Below are 18231 nucleotides of genomic sequence, written 5' to 3' on the forward strand. Positions count from 1 at the left end.
TGTGTGCGTTGTTTCAAGGCAATCTAGAACGGGTGTCCGCCAATCTTTGTGTCTTTAAAAGGTCATGACGCCAACTCCGGCTCCGTATGACTTGGCTCGAAAAAAAGATGAGGGAAGAGACGTGCAAAAGAGAGTGTGTGGAACGAGGCAAATGGCTATGCCAACCTCGAGCATGTTGAGAGGATCAGTGAGTACGCGAAGGAAACAAAGAGCAGAAGTAGGAAATTCGTTTGAAGTGGTCATCAATTTGAATGATTGTCAAGTATCGGAAAAAGAGGCATGAGCGAGTGACGAGAAGAAGATTATAAGAAGGAAATACTGAAAAGTCTCGGCCGTGACAAGGTTGGATGGGGGAAGAAAGAGTAGAAAACAAAGAGCGATTTACGCTCGAGATCTGAGAGTGCTAGCAGGGGTCGATGCTACGGAGGCTCCAGGATGGGCGTGGGTGAGTGCACTTCGGTGATGACGCTTGGTAGTCCGAGGAAGCGTGCCGACATCGTGCTTACCTGTAAGGAATCATTAGCTTTTTGCGTGGATGCGGGACCGGAGTAGACTCGAGCCCAGAGGATATCACGGGAAAGGGGGGGACGAAAACCTACCATCGCAGCATGCCCTCACGTTCTCCAACCGATCCGACTCCCTATCCTGCCTCTCAAGAATGGCCCGCAAGTCTTCAGCGCTATCGTGAACCTCGCTCGTGTCGTAGAGGTCCGGGCTGACGACGGTATGCCGGCTCCTGATGCTGCTAAACACCTGGCCCGATTTCAAGTATCCGCTCAGCCGGGTCAGCGTACCGTAAGGGCGCTGCTCGTTCGTTCGGTTGGCTTTGGACGGGGTCAGAGTTGGGATGTTCAGCGACGCTTCAATCGCAGAAGTGTCGGTGCGGGTGGCTCTTGAGTTGTAGGAGGAGATAGATGGAAGAGCTGTTCGTCGAGCAGTACTGGTGCCAGCGGCTGCTCGGCGCTGACCATATTGGGGATTGAACTCGTCCACATCTTCTTGAGTGATATGTCCAGCCATCTCTTCGGTGTCGGACTGTGCATCGTCTGCAGTTCGGAGGAGAAGGTACGAAAGCGCATTGAACCATATTTCGTGGCGTTGTCCAGTCGTGCACGTAAACTTGATAGTCCTGCCAGGGGAGAGAACCACAAGACTCTTCCTATGCAAGCCCGGTGGCAGGGGGTTGTCATCAGTGACCACCCTCACAGCCTCAATTGGAACACTCTTCGCCTTCAGCTCCGTACGGCCAGCAGTGGTCGGATCGCGATCACTCCAGTACAATGTCCGAGTGTAGGGGTGAACCCAGAAGTATCGTCGATGCCGGTTCTCTGATAGCTCGCCACGGCCAGTCTTACGTGTGTACTTCCAAAGGTATTCTCCAATCATGGTCTGTGTAATGGCTTGGATCATGCGGGGATCGGTATTGGGTCCGAATCCCGTTCCCATGCCCATACCACCGGATGTCTGCATATTGAAGCGATTGTCGAGCTCAGACGCGAAGGACGTAACAGACGACTGCCCGCTGCGGTGATATTTGACTGCAGGATGGGCCTCTGCCTGACCGGTAATCGATCCCGCTCGTACAGCACGTGGTGTGGGAGATCCGGGCACAGGAGAAGTTGGCTTGGACGTAGCCGGGGTCCTCGGCCGGTTCCGAAGTGCAGAGGCCGGCCATAGTGGGGGTCCCATGCTGCCGCTTGCGCCTTGTCCACCACCCGAGGATCCAGACCTGGCGGCCTCAATAACTTGCCTATGGTTCGCAGGCAAGGGTGGTAACTCAGTGGTCGGCGACCTGACGCTGGCGGGGCTTCCCGGTCGATCAATCGCAGCGTCAATGAGCCTACCCCTCGAGCGGATAACGCTACCAGTGCTGTCCGTAGAGCCGCGGCGAATCCGGACGGTACCAGGCGTTCCCATGCTACTACCAAGAGATTCTTGTCTTGCGTGGCCGTAACCGGCGCTAGCCTGCTTCGCCTGGAAAATACTATCGAGCTCATCAGAGGTCAAAGAAGTCTGGGCACCGGAATCCGACATGGTAACCTTCGGCTTCCTGACAATCCGGAAATTGGAGTTCGTGGACATGTCCTTGAGAGGTCGTTGAGACTCGGGTGTTTCCGGCTGAGGAGTTTGTGATGGTGATTGCCGGGTCTCATCCTCTGCAATAATAGGCGGCGTCGAACCACGTTCCTTGTCCCATCCCAGGACGGACGGTCGCGCAAATGTAGCCCTCGGTCGCAACTCATCAAACGGTGAATCAGAATCGCGGGGAAGGATGAAACCATCTCTCCAGGGGCTACGAGGCGACACAGGTTGTGTCTCGATGGACTGAATCGAGGTAAATCCGAATTGGGGCAGGACTTCAACGGAAGGCTTGGGACTAATGGGGGCGACAAACTCGGAGAAAATGGAGGATGTCGTAAGCACAACCGGCTCGGGCACGGGTTCCGCAACGGGCAGAATATGCTCGGAGCGAACAGAGGAGAAACCGAGCGGAATTGGAGTGGGTGCGGGAGGTTCAGGCTCAGCCTTGGGCTCCAGATCTTGAGAGTTGATGTTGGTCATGGTCAAGACCGGCAGGATCCGGGGCTCCTCCCGAGGCTCGACCTCGAGGGAGCTGATATTAACCATGCTCAAATTGGGAAGGACTTCAGGCTCAGCCCTAGGCTGAAGTACTTGCGAGTTGATGCCAGCCAGAGTAAGCGTGGGCACGACCTGAGGCTCGGCCTTGGGCTCAACGGCCTCAGATTGAATCGACGCGAGGCTCAATACTGGTGCGGGCACTGCCTCCGGTTCGAGCTCCTGAGAGCTGATCGGAGCCAGTGAAAGCTCTTGTGGAGGCACAACTACTTCAGGTTCGGCTCGTGGCTCAAGAGCCTGCGAGTTAATCGTTGTCATGCTTAGCTCAGGAGCAGGGGCAACTTCCTCAACAGCACGTGCGGTAACAGCAACCAGGCCCATAGCCTCCGCAACTGACAGATCCAGAGGCCGATTATCCGGCTCAAGAGACTGAGATTGAATTTTCGAAACGCTCAGCTCAGGTGCAGGCGGCAGAGTCTCGGGCACTGCCTTAGGATCCAAGACTGCCGAGTGAATGCCAGAGATGCTGAGGGTCGGTATAGAAGGCTCGATAACCGGTTCGGCCTTCGGCTCCAACTCCTCTGCATGGATGGATGATAAGGCGAGTGTCGCCACGGGTGGTTCTGGTTCCACTACAGGGGCCACTTCTTGAGCTTCGACGGATACAAGGCTGAGTAGTGGTTTCGGTTCGGCGACAGGAGCAATATCTTGGGTCTCGATCGAGGTGAGGCCGAGCGGGGGAACCACTACCGGAGGTTCTGGTTCCGTGACGGGTGTAACCTCTTGCGACTCGATGGATGCAAGACCAAGAACGGGGATCAGAGGCTTCTTCGCGATTGAAGGAGGCAGAGGGAATTTCGAAAGCTTCTCTCCAATCTCGGGGTCGTACTGGGCTCCGGAATCGCTATAGGAGAGCGTAGACACAGGGCGAGACCGATCCGCATCGATTCCTTCGTCAAGAGACAGGAAGGTGCCCGATCCTATGCTCATAGGTCGGTCAACATCCAGGGCCCTCGATGACGGTCGCTCCAAGTGCACAACGCTGACTGGGGACAGAATTGGAGGCTCAATTTGCTCCGTCATTGTTCCGGAATCTACCATTATTGACTTGGGGATGGCTGTTGGCGTCACGACGGTCTCCTCAGCGTCGACCTTGGACGGCTCAGTCATAACTCCGCTATCTACCATAGGCAACCGTACCATAGACGGGAATGGCCTAAGTTGGGGAATGCTCGAGATAGAATCAGAAGAACCGAACAGGTTGCGGCTTGGCGTGCCTCCATAGGACTCGTCGTCGCTACCGTCCAAGTCCGCCAACTCAGCAAAGAGGCTTTGGCCGGATTGTCGTGGAGTTCCGCTGGCGCTACTGTTGGCCAAGCTGGGTGGGGAGCTGGGAAGAGCGGGCTCTTCACTCGGCTGTCGCGAGCGCCTCAGGTAGCCACGGCTAACACGCAGACGCATTCTTGGGGGCGGTTGGATCGAGGTAGGGGTCCGGGAGTCGCCGAAAATTTCCTCCTCATCATTAGACGTAGATGCCGTGCTGTGGAACGACTCGCGATTGGGGTGCTTCTTGAAGCTGATGGGCATGGAAATATTTGAGCGCTGGTGACGAACACCCCGCGAGGGGCTCTCTGTTTCAGTTTCGTCAGAATCGCTGCCGGAGAACTCTTCTGCGCCCGTCTGGAAGTCTTCGGTTTCGGTTCCCCTTTCATTGGCCGTCTCAAACGCCGCATCGCTAGTCTCGTTCGCAGTCTCGAAATGGTCTGTTGCCTCCGCATCTCGAGAGGGGGACCTGGGGGTTCCGGGCGACCGAGAACGCGAGCCGGGGAGCCTCGGGCTAGAGTCACCTTGATGCTCCTCCCACTCGTCGTCGATGTAGATCTCCTCCCTGCTGGATCGGGCTCCTCCGAGAAGAAGCTTGGAGTACTTCTTCGTGTCCTTGACGTCCATCTTCTTGCTTCGGCGATTAGTAGGGGCACCGCCTTCGCCTCGAAGTTTCTCGACTTCGTCACGCGCGTCCTGCAGCATCCTCTTAAGTTCGAGCTTTTCCGTCTTTTCGCGGTGGAGCTGAGTGCGTTGGCTCTGGATCGTGCGCTGAGCATGTTGAAGAGATGTCTTGAGCGTTTCGGATTCAAGGACAGAGTGTCGCGGCGTCCCCTTGACGGGGGAGGGCGGAGGCGAGTGTTCGGGGGTCAAGTTGTCAGTGGCCGTCTCGAAGTCATCCTCACTCAAACCAGAGAGGGCATCACGCTCCGCAATCTTGGCACGTTGAGAAGAGAATGCCCTTGCAAGCTCCTGGTTTTGGCTCGTAAGATCGTCAAGCTTGCGCTGCATGGTCAGTCTCTCGCTCTCGGCAGTCGCAATATTCCGCTTCGCCGTTCCCAGTTCGATATCATGCTGCTTGATGGATGCGGCGTGCTCCTCCGTGAGCTTGGCATGCGATAACTTGACCTCGTCGAGGTCCCTTTGAGCCTTGGTCTTCTCGGCCTGCAGAACATTGAGAGATTGAGTTAAGCGCTTCTCTCGTTCTGCGGCTTCCTTTTGAGACGCGTAGAGCTCCTGGATCTGAGTCTCCAGATTCCAGTTTTCTTCCTTGTATTTATGTTCGCTTTCGTCAAGGACCTTGAGCCTCTGCTGCAGGCCCTCGGTGTCAATCTCCAACCTGGACTTTTCGGTTACAATATCACGAAGCTCTTCGTCCTTCTCAGCGAGCAAGGCCTGGAGGTTTCGAACTTGGGCGATAAGAGAGGTACTAATCTCGGCCGCGAATTCGATATCGTGGATGCGGTTGGCGGGTTGGTTGCGGAGCTTGCGATTCGGAATGCTCAATTTTGTCGGGGAGCCAGTGGCCTGACTTTCGAATTTGGAGGGGCTCACAGAACGCTGCGGAAAAAAAAAAAAGTAGGGTTAGAAGAGAGAACTCAAATAAATCAATCAAGGAGACGCAGTCGTTCGGCGATGTTGAAAAACATACTCGACCCCCTTTACCCTCTGGAACATATGGCGAGCCGGCGGCAGCCTCATTACTTGGCACCCTCTGCTTCGGCAGAAAAGCTCTCGCCGTCTGTCTCGCAACATCGTTATAGTCTCTCTCGATCTCAGCCAATTTTGTTCGCAAATCGGTACTCAGTTGGCCCTCGGTCTGCATAGACTCCACCTCGGCGAGCCTATCTCGAAGTTCCTTTTGTTGTTGAACGAGAGCGGTACCTAGTTTACCGGCCTCGGCCATGCGACGCTCGGTCTCCGCGAGATGGGCTTCCAGGGCACGTTTCGCCTGGCCAGGTGACGACGCGGGACCGAGGGCGAACAATTTGGAATCGAAGCCCGAGTATCGCAGGGGCTGCTGGTGTGGCGCGGCAATGAACGGGTCATTCTCGATATCGGGCCCCCCTGTTACGGGTGGCCTATTCGGGGGGTTTGGTGTAGCCATGTTTGTCAACGCAAGGCGAACAATCACTCCTGGGCTAGGCCAGGAGTGACATCCAGACAAGAACGATGCTCAGGCTCTCCCAATAGGGCGTAAATTGGGCGATTGACGCGCTTCAGCAAAGCGAGAAGTCGTATCTATTTCGCAGAATCGCAACTACGATCGCAACAGGGTGGATATCGTGATACACAAGGCAGGTGGTTGGCGTTCGGTCGGCGCGTACGATGAGTGGGGGCAGTCAGCAGAGCCGGCTGCGGGAGTTCCCGGTATCTTGTCGGATTGTCGTCCTGTGTAGAAAAGAGGTTCGTAGGAATTACAACAGAGAAATAAAAAGTCCAACTCGCGGAATGAGGCTGTCGGGAGTTGGGTAGAAAGACAAATACAAAGACGGAAGAAACACCAAAAGCAGGCCACAACAGAGCCCAACACACGAGTTGTTGTGATTGTCGCTTTGTCAAATGGAGCCCTGAATTCTGATGGACAACAGACAAGGAAAGAACACAAAATTGTTAGACGCGATCTGGTGTCTTTTCTTTGTTTGACAAACGAGCCAATGAAAGATCGGATTTCCGGTCTTAGAGCTAACCGCATTAGCACAAGTACCTTGTAGCCTCTATCAGAGGGTGATTTAGAGGTTTAGCGAGCTTCGAGTGGGGGCGAAGAAACCGTTTCCAGTGGTGATGGCACGCTGAGGTTGTGTAGCCAGGGGAAGACAGTGGGGAGATACACGCCAGTAGAGCGCTAAGTCGGGGCGTATTTCGTACCTGCAGATTGCCCTGTCTAAGGCAAGCAATTCACCGCCACAAATTGCAAGAGTTTCAGCCTAGACGACCGAGATGGCGAAATCAAAATGCAAGAGAACGCATTAACAGTTGCAGTAGAACGAAAAGAAACTGGTCGGCGACACGTGAAGCGAAGGAATCGAAATGAACGAGGGGGATTGATGCTGAAGTCGAAGTCGAGGCAGGTGCTGGCCCAATCAGACAGACCTCATTGATTGATGTGTTCCCAACGTTCACGCCCGACAGAACCAGGAGAGAAGCAGAGTCTCGAAAAAATCAGACAGAAATCCAGGAGAAGGAAAATAAAATCTGCAAACCCCGCGGGAGAGAAACAAAGAGGCGCTATTAAATCCCGCGATCCGAGAAACAATGGTATTATATGAAGATATTCCGGTGCCCCACGAACTGTCTCGGGAGACGGCCGGCAAAGAAGATTAAAACGCAGCCACGAAAAGGAATGAAGAAGAAGGCGAACTCAAGGACCAAGACGAAGGAGGGGACTGTGCTGTGAGCAGAACGAGTAGGGGAACAGGAATTGGCGAGTTGTTCGGTCCCTACACGATTACACTGCACTGGGAAAAGGGATGCCAAAAGAGGAGAGAAGAAGAGGAGAGAAGACAAAGCCCTTTCCCAAAAGTAATACGAAGCATCAAGAAACAGACAGAGTCGATGTCCGTGTCCCTGAACCCAGGGTCTGCTAATCCTTGGTCCCACTCGACGGGCATTCCATGAAGAGATGAGATGAGATGTTTACAAGGATTAGTCGCTCCCCATGTACGGACTAAACCATCCAGCTTTCGGGTGTTCCTGGCCATCACACGTGGATCTTAGAACAATTTTCATGCGGGGCAATCCGAGCGGTTGCTCGAGATGGGACCGATGAGGCCTCTCAGCTACGCTTCATTCACCTCATCCATCCAGAGGCTGAGTTCTTCAGCATTGTGTAGTGCTCGGTCAGACTGATCATCGGCTTACTCCTTACCCCTACATCAAAAGGCATGCAGGTCCACGAACTTTCCCCTGCTTTAGCATGTGTATAGCATGTTGTATGCATATCTCCAGCAGTCGTTGCCAGCGAGATGATGCAGGTCGCGCAAAGTCGCGTCAAGGGCCAAAAGGAAAAGAAAAAGCAGCTATCCTGAGTCAACAATGTCCGGATTGGTTCAGTTTACGAACCATCAGTGGCACCAATGATTGACTGAAGAACAGCATCATATTTATTAGCGACGGTAGCAGTGACGATGACTGCATTGATTCGATATAATAAGTCCAGCCATTCAAGTCTTGTCTCGGCCCTCTTGGAGAGCCAGCACAACTTCCACACGTAACTTCACAGGGCTTCAGAGCTGCCTTTTGCCTGTCGAATGGGTCAGGAGCAGCGAAAGACAAATACTTGTACTTCGTAGCCCGCCATGAATTCTTGGATGGAGGATCTTCATGCGAGCCACAATGATGATGAAAACAATATCCTAAAAAAGAAGCTATAGATGTGCCTAAATCCCCAGGGGTCCAGCGGCTATGTTTCATGAAGTGCAGTAGTGCGTCCAGGTAGGGAGTTGCTGGCCAGCCTTCCTGGACGACTGGAAAGGAAGAAAAACCTGAGCATCAAAACAAAAAAGAAAACAACGACGCGTTTTCTCCAAGTCCCCAAGTCTCCAAGTTCCCAAGCTGCGCCCAATGCTCCCTCCGCCGTGCTGTTCCTTGCGCATTAACCAATCTCTTTACCACCAATCAAAATGAGGCAAGGATGGTTTCACTATGGCCAGACCAAGGCCCAATTTCCGTTCCATGCAACTCCAGAAACGTTTTTTTTTTTTTTTTTTTTTCCAAAGAAATGTGATCAAAAAGAGAGCCAAGCATAATAATACCTCGGATAGGAACAGGAGGAGCATAATCCCATATCCCGTACTTCGTATGCCTCGATCCGTCACTCAAGAGCCACAGCACGAGCCCGCAAAGTCGGATGGACGGAGAGAGCAAATATCTGCGGGGAAACAAGGAAGTCTTCAGCTTATTATTACTTGCTTAAAGATGCTTCGCTCCCCGTTGAGATATACGCACCGCCAGCTTGGCATCTTCAAGAAATATTGCTTGGTTCGCATCTCCGAGGGCTACACGGGATGGTTCAGAGGGACTTGCGAAATATCCTGAAGAAAGTTGTGCCGACAGAGAAAGCCGCATCTTGTTCATTATGTGGTTCCTGCTCTTCGCCAGCTCGAGAGTATGTACGGTCGAAGCCATTCCTATCGTACAAGTCCTTGATGTGCAGGATGTATCGCACATGGACTCCACCACCTATTTTCCGTCTATGTTTAAGATATCCCAAACCCGGGTTTTGTTCTAAGCATACCAATGCCTCTACCGGACGCCAACATCGTAATATACACGACCCTCTCACAGAACCCGTAGCCTGCCTTCCCCAAGCTTGGCCCTGCCCGCCGACCATTGTCGAAATATCCAGGCCAATTCGGATCATAGAATGTCAGCCTCATAGCCGAAAAAGCTTGGAGGCAAAACCGCTACCGACGCTGCCTCCGCCCATTCTCCTTGCCTCTTCCCGGATCCAACTCGCCAAGAAAGTTTTGTCCGTCATTTTCGCCGGGTCCATGAGCCTAGTGCTCAAACGCGCACCCTGACCATCGAAGGCCATGATCGTCGGCACGGAGGATATGACATATTTGTGGCCGAAGCCTTCCTTCATGATATCGGGGGAATCGTACTCGATCGTGCAGAGGCCCACACCGCCTTCAGCCTCGCCGACGCCGGATTCGACGAGATCGTAGAGAATAGGGGACACGATGCGACAAGTCGGGCACCAAGAAGTTGTCCATAGCGTGAGGAGCGGCGTTCCCGCGGATACCGAGAGGAGATGGTATGTGTCGAAGTCGGCAGCCCGCTTCACCCTGTGGCACGAAAGCCATCGAGTTAGACAAACAACGTAGCACAGTATTTGCCTAGATTGATTTCTTACGGGTCGTAGATTTGATTCTTGGTCTGCAGGGCTGCGGTGCTACCAAAGCCTCGTCGTGGCAAGGAAGCTCCTCTGAAGATTGCAGGAGGGCCAATTGGCTTCTGCCTCAGGAGATGTCTCCCGAGCAGCCTCCATATGTGATCGCTGCGAGAAATCATCTATCTCTCCTTCGGCTTGGCCTTGCTCGCTGGCAGCAGTTTCTTGACCGGGAATTCTTCACATCAAATTTCTAGGTTGAATATTTTAGGCACAATCTTGGCGTGGCAAGTGGTCCTTGCTCTCTCTCCCATTGGGCATGACGTAATGGAGCATCCCCCGAATCCCCATGCTCATTGTTGCAGGCTTGACTCAAGCTGGAGGCAAACATTGAACAACCCAATCCTGCTCTCACAACCAGTCGCAAGCTTCCCTCGTAGTGAGATGCGAGTCGAAGCCTGATGGACTTGCAGCGATAGCACAGGCATGTGATCAAGGCATTCCCGGATCAAGCACTTGGCGGTTAACATGGTGCTCAACAGACTCTAGGATGTCGGGGTACACAGGGGTACCGCAATGTACCTTGGCGAATCCCCGCGCCGAGCTGGACGAAACATCAAAAGACCCTCCACCACGCTCGCATCAATTGATCCCCTCACTGCCAAGGCGCTGCACTCCTCCATCGGGGTCAAGGTAGTGTAAGATTACTACTCCCCTCTCGAGCGGTGAGAGGTTACGGCGGCTCTGTCATTATCAGTGTCAGATCTTCAATGGGATTGACCCTTCAAGAAACAAGAAACCAGCCTCCAGATAATCCTACTCCCGAGACAGGCGGGGTAGGCACTCCTCCAATGTCAGCCCTCACCGCAATGGTGGCAAAGACAATTGAGCTACTGTAGTGGGGGATGTAAAATTATCCTTCCTGGGAGAAAAGCAAAAGAACACCATGGCAACTACCAATCTGTGAGGGACAGGATCGTCAAGAGATTCGAATGTGCTGCCAGGCTCCGGGTCCCAATGCCTCTCAACGAGGCACAGGTTGTAATGTTCTGGGTTCAGAAAGCTGGGCAAGAGTAGTTGGCGATTTCATAAGAGTTCATCTATAGACAATGACGCAAACCAGGTCTCGCTACAATGACATCTTGGCCGTATATCATGGACGATATTAGCCTGCGAGCATAAGCTTGCTTCGGTCACTTCGTCGAACCAACAGCAGCACCAGGGTCCTTTCATATGCAGTGATCCCCCCAGATGAACCCCACCAGAGCCGCTAGTTTATATTGATCAAGATACGAAGTAAGTGGAACCCGAAACGATCCTCCAGCTTGACGAGGGCTCTGGGGACTGGGACCCTCTCATTCGGAGGTTATTTTGAGGAACTGAGGTATCCGCCCACACGTCCATTCATGACACCACTCATCTCCTCGGTCCCGTGTAGCCAAGCGGTAGGTCGTTGGTGGTTCCGCGATGTTCAAGTAAATAATAATAATATAGAAAATAAGCTGGGGATTGCGATCTCGTCCACTCGGACTTGTCTCGGGCATTTCACGGTAAGATCAAATGTTACCCAAGCCATCCGAAGCCTTGATTAAGCTCATCGAGCCTCGCCTCATCCTGCTCCCTGTGTTTGCTCAAACTACCATTCAAGCCTGGGGTAACAGTCAACACGGCTTGTCAGGCAGGCTGTTGAGCCGCCCGTGTCAAGATGTGTCAAGGTGGGGGAGCAGATGCGAACGCAGCGCACACACCCACAATGTAACCCTGGTCCTTGTTGAGACCACCCGACAAGTACGAACCGTGCTTCCCTGCACGAGGCTTCGACAAGCTCTATTCCCACGTTCACCTCCAAGATACCAAATAACCCACTCCGAAAGCTGGAGAGTCGGAGACAAACACTTCACAAAGGTGCTGCCGGTTACTCGAGAGTGGGTTCAGCTTGGTGAAAATATTTATCACGGAACTTCATTCTCCACTACGCTCAACATTTCTGCTCTCCATCATGCCATTCCTATCTGCAAAATATCTAGTGTAATTTCGACATACGACGGCCAAGAACAATCCGTCCCCGAAGCAACCACCACCTTCTGTACAGTAGACGCAGCACCGGTAGCCACACCACCACCACCAGTGGTCATGCGGGGAGAGCCCCGTTTAAAATCGTCTCCGCATGCAGAATCTCAGGCATAAATCGCATCGAGGTGGCATTAGATCTATTCTCTTCTCGGCGACTGGCTGGAAATAGTGCCCGCTTCCATGCTGCATATTGCTGTTTATCGGGTTTCTTTTTCCCAATGAGAACAGCGAGGAAGTTCGAGGCGACTCATCTTGAGGTCTTAAGGAGAACTTCCAGGTGACGGGTCTAGTTTCCAGATCAGCTTGTGGCTGGAAGACGTGGAACATTGAAAACTGGGTCTTGGGACGATTTTACGGTCACAAGTGCTAGTATGTTCATCAAAAACAGTCTCAGAGTCTTCCACCCTCTCATCTCGTGCACTTCAAGATTTTTCCCCACACCTCGAAACCTACGAAGTACATGCACTACAGACAAGCATGTAAACGACTTCGCACACACAGGGAATTACGTGCTTGTACCCTCACATCTCTCGTAGCGTGGTGTAAACTTACATACACTGGACACCCCCTGTTTCCCTGTTTCCCTGTTTCCCCACCATGGTCCCCTTCGAAATCATCCAGTGACGCCGGCGTCCCAGTTTTAACGCCACCCAGCAGTTACTTGTGAACTACTTTCATAGGTCAGAACGTCTCGCAGCAGCGTCTGTGAGCGATGAACGACACCGCCCCGGAGTTTATGTTATGCCTAGAGTCTATGTACAATCAGCTAGCTCACAGTCCCCAAATGCATCAATGATGTTGTGAACCAATACTTCGCACATCTCCCTGGCTGGCTGGATTCGATCTGTTGCCCGTGCTTACTTGTCTAGTGCACTGTGACCGGGCTGTCTTCTACACTTTCAGACGCCATTGAACACTGAAATATGGACTTATGGAGTAGCTTGAGAGAAGCAGCGTTCAGCCTCCAAGTCAAAGTACCACCAACCTTGAAGGCACCCCACGAGTCTGTCACTCGGCGTACCGTTCTGTACCTTGATGCCGCAGGTTAACTCCCGGATTGGCCGTTTCTCAAGATTCCCCCAGCCAAGCACAATCGAGATCTCAGTTCCGCCATTCGCCTCCTCCGGGGAAAGGGCCTTGCTTCATAGCGCAGCGGAGAGTAATATCAACTTCACTCGTTCATTTCTCTTGCATATCCCGGCATGTGGTCATGAGCGGATTCCCTTTGGTTTCTTGGCTTCGGACCCTCCCCCAAGCTTGCTCATAAAAGTAGCTACGTCCGCAAGGGCTGAGAACTCCCTTCACTCTTAGCTTAGCCCCTGCACACAATAACCTTGAGAGATGTCGGTATCCTAGCCTCTCCAAGCCTCTCGCTCCTCTCCATCCGTGTCAAAGGTGCCTTCGGGCGTCCCTCTTCTCTCCCCTTTTACCTCCCTTTTATCACCCCTTCTTTGCCTTTTTCCTTGTTTATCTTGGGTCACGTCCTTATAGACCAGCTTAATCGGCCTCGCTCTCCTAGTTTTCTAGACCCGTTCTGTTTGGTTGTGTTGTCTCGTTATTATACCCTGCATTTGATTTTTCATATTTGGTGGCTACCATCTGATCTAAAGTATCTTACGGCAAGTTTGATACTTTTTTTTTTCTTTTTTTTTTTATCATTTTACCTTTTTAAGCTCGATCTGTCCTGGTACCTCTTTCTTTTCGTGCCTACTACATTTTCCCCGGAATTGGCTTTGACCATTCTTCCTCCATCACCTCAATGGACTTTTTCAAAAGACGAGGCCGCAGGACACCGGAGGATGCGAAAGAGGTCAGTCCGGGCGGACCGCCAAAATGGAGCATGGGCGTCCTGAACGACAAACACACCGTCGAAGTACCTGGTAAGACTCGAACCTCCTTCACCTTGACCTTTTTTTCTTTCCTTTATTTTCTTTTTTTTCTTCTCCATATGAAACACGCCGATTCTAATACATCAGCAAGGCTCTGTGCTTCTTTTGGCCAAGGATCGCAACGAACCTCTCGGTTTGCACCATGCGCCGGCAAGGACCTCGCATTCCTCATTGCCCACGAGCCAGCCCTTCAGTCGTCCGGAAACGCCCCGGCCGGCAAGCTCGGTGTCGAGAGCTCCCCGACCTGTCGACACCGTCAAGAAGACTCAGGACGGCAAGATTATTCTAGAGCCCCAGCCTGAGGATTCCGCCAATGACCCGCTCAATTGGCCCACTTGGAGGCGCGATGCCGCCCTGCTATCTCTGGGCTTTTACTGCATGGTCGGGGGCGGTATGACACCCATCCTTGCTGCGGGTTTCGCCGACGTTGGACATGACTATGGTGTCGAAGTCGAGGAAGTCGCCCTTACTACCGGCTTGTATATGATGGGCCTCGGTGTTGGCTCCGTCATCGCCTCCCCGACCGCTATCCTCTTTGGTAAAAGGCCAGTGTATCTCGTCAGCGCATTCATCTTCATCGCATCGTGCGTTTGGTGCGCCCTGTCTCCCTCTTTCGAATCTCTGGTCGTCGCTCGAATCTTCCAGGGAATAGCTGTCAGCCCCGTCGAATGCTTGCCGTCCGCAACCATTGCCGAGATTTTCTTCCTACACGAGCGCGCATTTCGCATTGGAATTTACACCCTGCTCCTTCTGGGTGGTAAGAATCTCGTTCCCCTCGTTTCCGCCCTTGTTATTCAAAACCTAGGCTGGAGATGGGTATTCTGGTAAGAATCCTATAGAAAACCCCGGACTCTCACTTCCTGTGGCGCCATTTCTAACGTCGGATTTCTAGGGTCGTGGCCATCATTGCCGCATTTTGGGTGTTTATGCTCTTCTTCTTCGTCCCTGAAACCTTTTGGGATAGAACCCCTGTCCCGAAGTCTCAGGCACCCTCTCGGCGACCTAGCTTCATCCGTCGCCTCTCTTCGCGCTTCGGTGAGCATCACCACCATCCACCACTAGTCGAGCCTACCTTCGACCCCGTCGTCGAGAAGGAAATCCCGTCTTCGCAATCCCCGGCCCCCGAGCGTCCAACCAGTCCCCGTGTGGAGTTCGTCGAAAATTCTATTCCCACTAGCCATGACCTCTCCGCGCCCGAATCGAGTCACAGGCACCGCCCTCAAGTTAACTTTGCCGTCGGTGAGAGCAACTCTGACAGCAACCGCACATCGGGAGAGCACGAGAAGCCCAAGCAACCGCTAGACTCTGAGATCGAGAAAACCCCACAGAGTGAGACTGCCTCGGCCCTCCCTCCTTCTCACGATCTATCCATAGAACGTGATTCGAGGCTGAAAGCGCCCACGCCAGGGGACCTGCGTAGCAAGTCACCGGCTATCTCGGCGCTGTCTGGTAGTGAGGTGCGGGAATCCACCAGAGCCTCTACCTCGGCAACACCTGACCTGGAGAAGCTGCCCACGCCGAACAGAGGCCGGACCGCTGTGCCGTACACTTCCACCCTCCGCGACCAGCCCGCACGTACGTTTGTCCAGCAGCTAAAGCCGTACTATGGACGGCTCAGCGACGATTCGTGGCTCAAGGTCATGATTAGGCCTTTTATCCTGTTGTCGTATCCCGCGATTTTGTGGTCTTCGGCTGTGTACTCGTGCTCCATCGGTTGGCTTATCGTGATTTCCGAGTCCATGGCAATGATTTACCAAGATCGCAATTCCTATAATTTCGACGCTCTTCAGACCGGTTTGGTCTACCTCTCCCCCTTCGTCGGCGGTCTCCTCGGAACAGCAGTAGCCGGCAAGGTGTCGGATATCATCGTCAAGGCCATGGCTCGTCGCAACGGCGGCCTCTACGAGCCCGAATTCCGACTCGTGATGGCCATCCCCATCCTGATCACCACGGTTATCGGTCTCATGGGCTTCGGCTGGTCGGCGCAAGAGAGGGATCACTGGATCGTGCCGACCATCTTTTTCGGAATCATCTCCTTCGGGTGCTCTCTCGGGTCCACAACCTCGATCACTTTCTGTGTCGACAGCTACCGGCAGTACGCTGGCGAGGCTCTCGTTACCCTCAACTTTTGCAAGAACGTTCTTCACGGTTTGGTGTTCAGTCTGTTCTTTACTCACTGGCTTTCCAGTGACGGTTCTAGGATGGTGTACATCTGGACTGGTATCATCCAGTTGATTATTATGCTGACGACGATCCCGCTATTTATTTATGGAAAGAGGCTTCGCATGTGGACTGTTAGGAAGAATATCGTAGAGAAGGTTCTGAAGTCATGATCTTATTCGTTCTTATAGCATTTTGGATCGGGTAGACTCTGTTTGGTTTTCCGGCTTATTCGTTTGCATTGGGTCGGGGAGTTTGATTTACTCACTTGGCAAGGTGGATTGGATCATTGTGCGTGCTGGTATCAGATAGCATTTAGACTTGGTTTGACCAGTCGTTATCCGCAACATATTGATTTTAAGTCAAGCCCAACGTGAAATTCCCACCTCGTTGTCTGCGGGACCTAGACTTGCATAAACAAATTCATTACATCTAGACTCCGCAACGCCACCCAAGAAGCCATCCAACCTAACTGCCCCAGATGCGCCCCATCCTAGCCCAACAAACAAGGAAAAGAAGCCGGTTCGAAGCAAGGCTACTCATACATATAATCATCGTAAAGTGTTTATCCCTCGATATCCAACATTTGTTTTAGGAGGACCTCGTTTGCTCTCCACCACCTACCCCTCTCCTCAAGGTCGTCCTCGACACCGCCGAGAGCGTTCTCCTTTCTTCTCCTCGCCTCTTTCGCCGCTGCCGTGCTAGTCTGGCGCTTGGCCTCAAGGGACTGCAGCTCGGCCTGGAGGCGCTCGAGCTCCTTCTTCTTCCGCGGTACCTTTGCACGCAGCTGATCAAGCTCGCGATCCAACTGGCACCTCTCTGCCTTGCGTTCCTCTACAAGCTCCAAAGTTCGGCCGAGGGGTAGCGAAAGGTTCGGATCCTGCCCTGGGGCGCGCAACGCGTTGAGTTCCTTGATCCCCGCTTCCAGCTGAGCGATCTTCTGGGGAAGCTCCCTCAACTGGATCGTCTGCGTCTCAACAACCTCGTATTTCTTGCTGAGCTCTTTCCCCTTCCTCTCCAGCTCGGCAACCATCTCGTACATCTCCACCTTTAGCTCCTTCAGCGCCTTCTTCGCCATTAGGTTCTCCTTCTCGAGCGCGACGTTTTCCTGAGGTGTGACGATGAGGGGTGGCTCTCCGACGATGGCGCGGATGAATTTTTCCTTCGTGACCTGCTCGACGTAACTGAAGCGCAGCTTCGCGAAGAGCTCGCGGTAGTGAGAGAGGTCATCTTCGAGGGAGGATGGCGTCGTCGCGTCGGTCAAGGAGGAGGAGGATGCGTCGGAGGAGCGCGTGCGTGGGTCTTCTGGGATTTGGCCGCCCTTAGGGATGAGCTCGGAGAGGGCTATGATGGAGAGTGGGGTGGATTGGAGTTCCTCGAGGGCGGCGAGGACTTGTTCTGGGTCGGAGGCCATGTTGATGGCGATGATGGCGGGGCGGGTATCCAGGAAAATCAGGTGAGGAATTTCGGGGTGAGCTGGTCGCACTGACGTTATTTTTTCGAATTGGACAGGGTTTGGGCGTCTCTCTCGTTCTCTTGTTTTGGCACAGCAATTATTGGATTCGAAGTTACTTTGTCGGTATGTTTCGCCCTTGGAGAGTTTTCGCGATTTTGATGCCGCTAGAGGGATCAATTGATGTGCTTTATTTACTTTCGCCCAGAAAGGGAAAGGTGCGTCTCCCACTTTGTTGTTATCTTATCTTGGCGGTGAGCTCTGGCAGAATCTAGGAATCCCCCGCCACTCCACTTTCCCTCCGGAATCGCCTTCCCCAAAAACAATTCTGGCTTGGTTGGACCTGCTAGAGATTCAAGCGCATCGGGATGCGAAGTCACATGTATTAATTTCTCTGACCCCAAAGTCCATTGTCCTTCTGGATGTGGATAATAGCCCCCTCATTCAGGACATCACTACATTCATTTCTATCCATCTCTCCTTTCAAAACACTTGATCACACACTACATCCTCTCTCCTTGGTGACAGACAGGCAGAGCCCAGGGACTTATGTAACCCTGAAGCAAAGCTGTGTCCCTGCCACACCTAATACGATTTCCTACTTCTACTTCGTACATCTTTGATACCTTGCTGTCCTGCACCTTCCTAATTTCACGATCTACCCTTGCCTTCCTCAACACAGTGGGGGGGACCTTCTTCTTTTCGTTTGAGCACACCTTTACCATAACTGGCAGGCACCTTGTCTTTTTTACCATGTCAACGCCAAACAACGACCTCCTCACAGATGACTATGTAGCTGAGCTACTAGCAAAGGAAGCCCAAGACTGTTCACTCAAGTTTTCATCAATGGGAATGGAGGCCTACAAGTCGACGAAAAAGTAGGTCTAGACCCACACCTCTACTCGGGCATGCATTGGGCGAGC

General features: G+C 52.9%; 3 protein-coding genes and 1 pseudogene across 3 annotated transcripts; 1 reads left to right on the forward strand and 3 right to left on the reverse strand.

The window, feature by feature from the left end:
• Window positions 1–381: 381 nt before the first annotated feature.
• SAPIO_CDS9849 (PH domain-containing protein) lies at window positions 382–6007 on the reverse strand (the record flags this gene model as incomplete). The annotated part of the gene is made up of 3 exons (XM_016791146.1): window positions 382–506; window positions 600–5460; window positions 5552–6007. 3 exons carry the CDS (start codon window positions 6005–6007, stop codon window positions 382–384), a joined length of 5442 nt encoding a protein of 1813 aa, XP_016638990.1.
• A 3267-nt stretch (window positions 6008–9274) lies between these two features.
• Window positions 9275–9915, reverse strand: SAPIO_CDS9850 (uncharacterized protein; the record flags this gene model as incomplete). The annotated part of the gene is made up of 2 exons (XM_016791147.1): window positions 9275–9689; window positions 9758–9915. 2 exons carry the CDS (start codon window positions 9913–9915, stop codon window positions 9275–9277), a joined length of 573 nt encoding a protein of 190 aa, XP_016638991.1.
• A 3650-nt stretch (window positions 9916–13565) lies between these two features.
• Window positions 13566–16028, forward strand: SAPIO_CDS9851 (MFS1 family protein; the record flags this gene model as incomplete). The annotated part of the gene is made up of 3 exons (XM_016791148.1): window positions 13566–13686; window positions 13787–14519; window positions 14588–16028. 3 exons carry the CDS (start codon window positions 13566–13568, stop codon window positions 16026–16028), a joined length of 2295 nt encoding a protein of 764 aa, XP_016638992.1.
• A 392-nt stretch (window positions 16029–16420) lies between these two features.
• On the reverse strand, window positions 16421–17269 carry SAPIO_CDS9852 (annotated as a pseudogene; the record flags this gene model as incomplete).
• Between the last annotated feature and the right edge of the window lie 962 nt (window positions 17270–18231).

This window comes from Scedosporium apiospermum (assembly GCF_000732125.1).
Source record: "Scedosporium apiospermum strain IHEM 14462 chromosome Unknown SEQ_SAPIO_0154, whole genome shotgun sequence".
NCBI lineage: Eukaryota > Fungi > Ascomycota > Sordariomycetes > Microascales > Microascaceae > Scedosporium > Scedosporium apiospermum.